Below are 8,207 nucleotides of genomic sequence, written 5' to 3' on the forward strand. Positions count from 1 at the left end.
CTGTGTGCGAAGCACGTCGGTAGAACCAGTCTCGCGTAAGCGTACGCGTAATGTCGGTCCGGGCCGCTTCATCCAACAATACCGCCGAATCAAAGTATGACATGCTGGTAAGCAATATGACTATTATCGCCCACAACTCTTTGTGTTCTACTCGTGCATATAACATCTACGCATAGACCTGCCTCGGATGCCACTGTTGGGGAACGTAGTAATTTCAAAAAAATTCCTATGCACACGCAAGATCATGGTGATGCATAGCAACGAGAGGGGAGAGTGTTGTCCACGTACCCTCATAGACCGTAAGCAGAAGCGTTATGACAACGCGGTTGATGTAGTCATACGTCTTCACGATCGACCGATCCTAGTATCGAAAGTATGGCACCTCCGCGATCTGCACACGTTCGGCTCGGTGACGTCCCACGAACTTACGATCCAGCAGAGTGTCAAGGGAGAGCTTCGTCTGCACGACGGCGTGATGACGGTGATGATGAAGCTACCGGCGCAGGGCTTCGCCTAAGCACTGCAACGATATGACCGAGGTGGATTATGGTGGAGGGGGGCACCGCACACGGCTAAGAGATCAATGATCAACTTGTGTGTCTATGGGGTGCCCCCTGGCCACGTATATAAAGGATGGAGGGAGGAGGAGGCCAGCCCTCATAGGGCGCACCCAAAGTGTGGAGTCCTACTAGGACTCCCTAGTCCTAGTAGGATTCGACCTCCCACATGGAATAGGAAAAAGGGAAGGGAGAAGGAGAAGGAAGGAAGGTGGCGCCCCCTTTCCCTAGTCCAATTCGGACCAGTCCATGGGGAACGGGCGCGGCCACCCTTGAGGCCTCTCTCCTTTCCCGTATGGCCAATTAAGGCCCAATACGAATTCCCGTAACTCTCCGGTACTCCGAAAAATACCCGAATCACTCGGAACCTTTCCGATGTCTGAATATAGCCTTCCAATATATCAATCTTTACGTCTTGACCATTTCGAGACTCCTCATCATGTCCCCGATCTCATCCGGGACTCCAAACAAACTTCGGTCATCAAATCACATAACTCATAATACAAATCGTCACAGAACGTTAAGCGTGCGGACCCTACGGGTTTGAGAACTATGTAGACGCGACCGAGACTCATCTCCGGTCAATAACCAATAGCGGAACCTGGATGCTCATATTGGTTCCTACATATTCTACGAAGATCTTTATCGGTCAAACCGCATAACAACATACGTTGTTCCCTTTGTCATCGGTATGTTACTTGCCCGAGATTCGATCGTCGGTATCTCAATACCTAGTTCAATCTCGTTACCGGCAAGTCTCATTACTCGTTCCGTAATGCATCATCCCGCAACTAACTCATTAGTCACATTACTTGCAAGGCTTATAGTGATGTGCATTACCGAGAGGGCCCATAGATGCATCTCTGATACACGGAGTGACAAATCCTAATCTCGATCTATGCCAACTCAACAAACACCATCGGGGACACCTGTAGAGAATCTTTGTAATCACCCAGTTACGTTGTGATGTTTGATGGCACACAAGGTGTTCCTCCGGTATTCGGGAGTTGCATAATCTCATAGTCTGAGGAACATGTATAATTCATGAAGAAAGCAGTAGCAATGAAACTGTAATGATCATAATGCTAAGCTAACGAATGGGTCTTGTCCATCACATCATTCTCCTAATGATGTGATCCTGTTCATCAAATGACAACACGTGTCTATGGTTAGGAAACATAACCATCTTTGATAGACGAGCTAGTAAAGTAGAGGCATACTAGGGACACTTTGTTTTGTCTATGTATTCACACATGTACTAAGTTTCAGGTTAATACAATTCTAGCATGAATAATAAACATTTATCATGAAATAAGGAAATAAATAATAACTTTATTATTGCCTCTAGGGCATATTTCCTTCAATCCTACCAGATTTGGTGTGGGCAAAAGATTGATCACACACATGGAATCTACTAGGTGAAACAAAAGAGATGGATCGTGTGTGACATGGAGAGGATGATCCCACTTTAATTTTGTAGACGATTGCTAGGGGATTTTGCAAGGAAACAACTGGTCGCTATTAACCCCAATGAATGAAAAATCCCAGCAATTAGTACTGTATAAGCTAATGCACGTGCAAGCACAAAGTTAAGTTGCACAAGGGTCAGGGACTAGGAGAGACCAGAGGGTTTCACGTGCACGAGGGGCCTCCCCTATGCATTGGGTTGGGTTGCTGATGCCAGGCTAGCATATCCTAGCAGATCTGGTGTGGGCAAAAAAATGATCACTCACAGGATTTCTACTAGGTGAAACGGAAGAGACGGATCGCGTGTGACATATACATGTGGATCACACATTCTTTTTTGGATGATTGCTCGAGGATTTTTGCAAGGAAACAATTGCTCGCTAGTAATGTTTTGGTGCTCTTCCCAAATTTCCCCAGTCAATGAAAAAGCCCAGCAACTACTACGGTATAAGTTGATGCATGTGCAAGCACAAAGGTATGTTGCACGAGGGTGAGGGACGGGGAGAGACCAGATGGTTTAACATGCAAGAGGGGCCTCCCCCGTGCGCTAGGTTGGGTTACTGATGCCAGGCTAGCATATCCTACCATATTTGGTGTGGGCAAAAAATGATCACACACATGAAATGTACTGTGTGAAACGGAGGAGACGGATCACGTGTTACTGGGAGAGGAGGATCACACTTTAATTTTCTGGACGGTTGCTCGGTGATTTTTGCAACGAAACAACTGCTCGCTAGTAACATTTTTGCGCTCTTCTCAGATTTTCCCAATGAATGAAAAATCTCAACAACTACTATTGTGTAAGCTAATGCATGTGCAAGCACAAAGGTAGCTACATGAGGGTCAGGGACAGGGAGAGACTAGAGGATTTCACGTGCACGAGGGGCCTCTCCCGTGCATTGGGTTGGGTTACTAACGACAGGCTAGCATATCCTACCAGATCTGGTGTCGGCAAAAAATTAATCACTCACATGATTTCTACTGGGTGAAACAGAGGGTTCGCTTGTGACATAGAGAGGAGGATCACACTTTTCTTTTTGGACGATTGCTCGAGGATTTTTGCAAGGAAACAATTGCTCGCTAGTAACGTTTTTGTGCTCCCCCATGCACGAGGTTCGGTTACTGATGCCAGGCCAGCATATCCTACCAAATCTGGTGTCGACAAAAAAACTAGATCACACGCATGAAATCTACTAGGTGAAACAGAGGAGAAGGATCGCGTGTTACTCGGAGAGGAGGATCACACTTTAATTTTCTGGGTGATTGCTCAGTGACGGTGTCCTGGACCAGGGGATACCAACCTAGTTGGCCCACAATCCGCAGCCCGGGCTTATGGGCCATCATTCTTACAAGGAAGGACTCCGGAAGACTCGTACCTTGACGTGATCAAGATAGACTCTGCCAAGACTTGACATGTACTCCAAAGACAGCTTCGGCCATCGCCATGTGCATCTTTAGATCGGCAACCGGCCATGTGTAACCCTAGGTACCCCCCTTGGCATGTATATAAGCTGAGGGGTTTAGCCTGTAGAAGGGGATCAATCATAATCACATCCATCTAGCCCTAGGGTTAGAACACTACTAACGATCTCGAGGTAGATCAAGTTTGTACTCGATACACAATCATCAATACAATCAAAGCAAGACATAGGGTATTACCTCTTCGTGAGGGCCCGAACCTAGGTAAACACATTCTCCTTCGTCCCTTGTTACCCATTGATCTGAGATCCAGAGCTCGGGACCCCCTGCCCGAGGTCTACCGGTTTTAGTACCGACACTCGGGGATCTTTGCAAGGAAACAACTACTCGCTAGTAAAGTTTTTGCACTCTTCTCAGATTTTCCCAATGAATGAAAATTCCCAGCAACTACTAATGTACTATAAGCTAATGCATGTGCAAGCACAAAGGTAGCTGCATGAGGGTCAGGGACGGGGAGAGACCAGAGGGTTTCACGTGCATGAGGGGCCTCTCCCGTGCGTCGGGTTGGGTTACTCACGACATGCTAGCATATCCTAACAGATGTGGTGTGGGCAAAAAAATTGATCACTCATATTATTTCTATTGGATGAAACGGAGGAGACAGATTGTGTGTGACAGAGAGGAGGATCACACATTCCTTTTTTGGACGATTGCTCGGGGGATTTTTTCAAGGAAACGATTGCTCGCTAGTAACCTTTTTGTGCTCCTCTCAGATTTTTTTCCAATGAAACAAAAAGTGCAGCAACTACTGCGGTATAAGCTAATGCATGTGCAATCACAAAGGTGCCCTGCACGAGGGTGAGACGGGGAGAGACTAGAGGGTTTCACATGTACGAGGGGCCTCCCCGGTGCGTCGGGTTTGGTTACTGCCGCCAGGCCAGCATATCCTATCAGATCTGGTGTCGACAAAAAAAATTATCACACGCATGAAATCTACTCGAGGAGACGGATCACGCGTGGCATGCAGAGGAGGATCACCCTTACCTTTTTTTGGACGATTGCTCGGGATTTTTTTCAAGGAGAAAACAACCGGTCGCTAGTAACGTTTTGGCGCTCTTCTCGTTTTTTCCCAACGAATGAATAATAAAGCCCAATAACAATACTATATGCTGATGCATGTGCACGCACAAAGCTACGCTGCGCTGTAGCACGGCCACTGCACAATGAATCGGACGTTCTGCCCGAAACAAATGGAAATTGGACGTTTTGGCCGTGCCGGCAAACGGGTTGAACTCCCAAAGCCGCGACACATCTGCGCGGCAGAAGAACGCCGCGTCGCAGGGGCCTGCGGTCGCGTTCGGGTGGTCACGCGCCCCCACCCCGAAACGCGGCGCCACGGTACGGCTGTAGCCCCTCCGCAAAGCTGAACCGCTCGCTCTAGTATCTCAGCAGCCCCACACGCTGCATCACAAGCTGTACGGCCGCTTGGATTTTGCGGTGGCGTGAAACATTGACTGATCAATCATGCGACCAGTTCACAAAAACACGGAAGAGCAGATCTCCATAAAGAAACACAATCGGAAGAGTACTGTAGCCTGTAGGAGCAATGGCGTATTAGCACACGCACTCACTCGCTGGGCAGACGCTAATCACGCTCCGGATAAGATCAGAGAGCTTTAGTGTACTCGTACTTATTTAACCATCTTTGTAGTAGTGGTGGTGGTGCTGAGAAAGCAGCGGTACTATTATCGGAGTAGACAAGGAACAAAGCCGGCCGGGGCGGTCTCATCTAGTCATCTCCGTGTCACACCAAGCCGGCGGTTCATGCACGCCCAAAAAAGAATCAAGGGGCGTGTCGCCGGTGGGACGAGAGGCTACCAAAAAGTTCGGCTGGTTCCAGCGCCAGCGAGCGAGCAGCACGTCGATCGATCGGTCGATCGCGCGGTACTACTACGGTGAATGAACGCGCAGATTAATAACTAGCTTCATTTAAACAAAAAGATTCAGCAGCTCGGGCTCCTTCTCGCCTGCGCCGGCGCCGGCGCTCGTGGTCACGGAGCCGTCGGAGCTCATCGACGGCGTGCCGGCCCGCCTTGCCCGCCGCTCCCCCTCCGCCGCCGCGGCCGATCCGGGGGTGAGGAAAAGCCCGAGGTCGCACGAGGGCTCCTGGTGGTGGGACGCGGCCTCCGGCGCCCAGGTCTTCCTCGGCGTCACCCGCTTCGCCGCCGAATAAGTGGAGCACCCCACCACGGCCCGCCTGGAAGAGGAGACGAACAGATCGCTGCCACCGACGCCGCCTTCCGGGACGCCGCCCGCGAGCTCCGGCAGCGGGCGGATGGCGCCGCCCCGGAGCACGGTCTGGACCGCCGCCTCGCAGAGGTGCCAGCTCCCCGCCCAGAGCAGCCCCACGGCTCCGCTCACCGGGTTGATCGTCCGCCCCGCCGCCTCGTACAGCAGCGACTGGAACACGGCTGCAATCCACAGCAAACAGCATGCAAACTTCAGGCAAAAAAGGTCAACACATATACTGTACTACCGATGCATCGTCGTGCCAAGAAGACCATCGATCTCCCGTCCGTCCGTACGTACCTGGGCGCTGCTGCTCGGGGACAGCGGTGAGGAAGGACATGAGGCCGGCGCGGCCGAAGAACTTGGCGGCGAAGAGGGTGGCGTGGCCCTGCGCGTCGGCGGCCTCGATCCAGAGCAGGCACGGGCGCAGCACGCAGGCGTCGTTGCAGCCCTTGCGCAGCACGCGGCAGCCGTTGCAGCTCATCCCCGACGTTGACGTTGACACCGCCGCCCGCTCACTCCCTCTCATACAACACCCAACCAACCCCGATCAAGAACCCGACCTCGCCCACGGCCAGGGAGGGGCGGGGTATATAACCAGCAGCCGAGGAGGAAGGGGGTCGGGAGGTAACCGGGCGCTAACCAGGGCCGGCCGGTCGGGTGACCGTGATGGGTTAACTGGCGCGCGTGCTGAGGTAAAGCGGAAGAGGTTCCAGGCTCCAGGGGTGCGGGGGCGGCTCCGTGTCTCCGCGGCCGGTCGGTGCGAGCGCGGGCCGTCGGATCGAGGGATTGGACAGCGGGTGGACGTGGGGCCGCCGGCTCGGGTGGTGCGCCTCGCGTTCGCCCCGTCCGGGCTGCTTTCGTGTGTTTTTCCGCCACTCTTTTTCCGCGCTTTTGCGGTGTGCGTGGATCCGCACCTTGGGCTGCCCACGTACGTCCGCTACGTCCTGCGTTTTGGAACCTTGTGACCTCCCTCGCCAAGTGCTCCATGCACACAAACTTTCTCACAAAAATAAAATTGCTCCATGCACCAGGCGCATGGACGGATGGACCCTCCACCGCTTTTGCTGCGCCGAATCACTCGCCGGTGCAGCATCAAGGCCACTGGACCGAGCAGTCGCAAAGCCAAGGGGCTCATTCGTTGTCCGTTTATGTGTATATTTATCTCAAAAAATCCTGACGGGATACCTCGCGAAAGCTATAACCAAGAATAAAATGAAATAATTGTACCTAGCCTATGGCCCGTCGTCGCATATTATCACCCGCACGCACAAATTCTTGTGAGGTCCAGGAACAGTGAACCTAGGATGCCTTCCGCCTTTTTCGGCTGGTGCAAACCTTTTCTCGTCGCCGCACCGCACCGCGCCGCATGTCAGCAGTCCAGAGTGCAGTGGCACACGGAGTGGTGCAAGTTGCCAAGGGCATCTTGGCTTTCTGTTTCGGTCGCACTTGGCCGTGTCGCGCCGGTTCGTGCCTTCCTCACAAGCGCTCCGGTTTCCCGTCGTCTCGGCAACGCGATCGGAATCAGGTCAGGTCGCCATCCACCAGCTGCGGGACGCGGCTTCCATCGCCGGTAGCGTTGGCGTTTAGCCGCTTCACCGAAATCTTATCCTGGCCGAATATTTTTCCGCTTTTCTGATGGAAGAAACCGAGTGCGTCGACCCGCGAGCAGTTAATTTTAGACCGCATGTCAACGTGTAGGGGGTTTGGCATGGATCGGCGGTGATTGTCACTAGTCTCGTGACTCGTGAGACCTCGTCGCAGAGCATCTTCAGTAGAGAGGAGGCTGTATCACTACGATTCTCATCAGATGTCACTCACGAGTGTTCGTCGTAGAGCAGCTTCAATAATAGAGGGGAGGTGGTCTTCTCCTGTCCAACTCCATGCTATGGTAGGAATGGCAACAGAAATACATGTCACAATGGTAAATAACGTTTCTAGCAAATAAAATTTGTACATAATCTTGTTTTCCCTGTATTTTTAATGTTTATGTCTCTATTATCCTTAATTCCAAGGTCTCTTTGAACTGTAGAATTTTTCATGAAAATTTTGGAAATTTGAATCCTCTAGGGAAACAAATTCTGCAAAGAATCTTTGGAGCATCGTATTGTGTGGTTATCAAATTCTATGGAAGGAACTGATGTGTCCCACAAAAAAAGAGGTATTGATGTGTCCTCAATTCCTTAGTAGGAAATTTAACGTGAGTAAAACTTCAACAAGTACCAGAAGTGCCGAGCGCACTTCCCTTGGTGTTGTTGAGATTTCATAAATTTTGTTTGTTATTTGGTTTGGCACCTGTGAAGGATGGGGTGTATTTTCTTTACCTAACCGCTCCTTCTCCCGATACAGGATTAGAGAGGGTGGTGTTCCGGAGGCCTGCTCTTCCGTACAATCGTGCACGTGGTGTACGGGGTGGGATCGCCGGAAGTAACAGCGGAGTGAGGAACAACAGTGGGCTGTGCGCGAGTAGGCGGT

At 51.4% G+C, this 8,207-nt stretch overlaps 1 protein-coding gene across 1 annotated transcript; it reads right to left on the reverse strand.

The window, feature by feature from the left end:
- Nucleotides 1–5,104: 5,104 nt before the first annotated feature.
- Nucleotides 5,105–6,339, reverse strand: LOC123052233 (LOB domain-containing protein 37). The gene is made up of 2 exons (XM_044475359.1): nucleotides 6,033–6,339; nucleotides 5,105–5,914 (listed from the first exon to the last, which is right to left on the reverse strand). Exons 1-2 carry the CDS (start codon nucleotides 6,259–6,261, stop codon nucleotides 5,433–5,435), a joined length of 711 nt encoding a protein of 236 aa, XP_044331294.1. The 5' UTR covers nucleotides 6,262–6,339; the 3' UTR covers nucleotides 5,105–5,432.
- Nucleotides 6,340–8,207: the final 1,868 nt, after the last annotated feature.

This window comes from Triticum aestivum, chromosome 2D (genome assembly GCF_018294505.1).
Source record: "Triticum aestivum cultivar Chinese Spring chromosome 2D, IWGSC CS RefSeq v2.1, whole genome shotgun sequence".
Classification (NCBI taxonomy): Eukaryota; Viridiplantae; Streptophyta; class Magnoliopsida; order Poales; family Poaceae; genus Triticum; species Triticum aestivum.

Excerpts from the sequence above, each read along its gene's own strand:
- LOC123052233 (XM_044475359.1), bottom strand. The coding sequence starts at position 6,261 with ATGAGAGGGAGTGAGCGGGCGGCGGTGTCAACGTCAACGTCGGGGATG. Across the intron at positions 5,915-6,032 it reads CCCCGAGCAGCAGCGCCCAG|CCGTGTTCCAGTCGCTGCTG; the intron begins GTACGTACGGAC and ends TGTGGATTGCAG.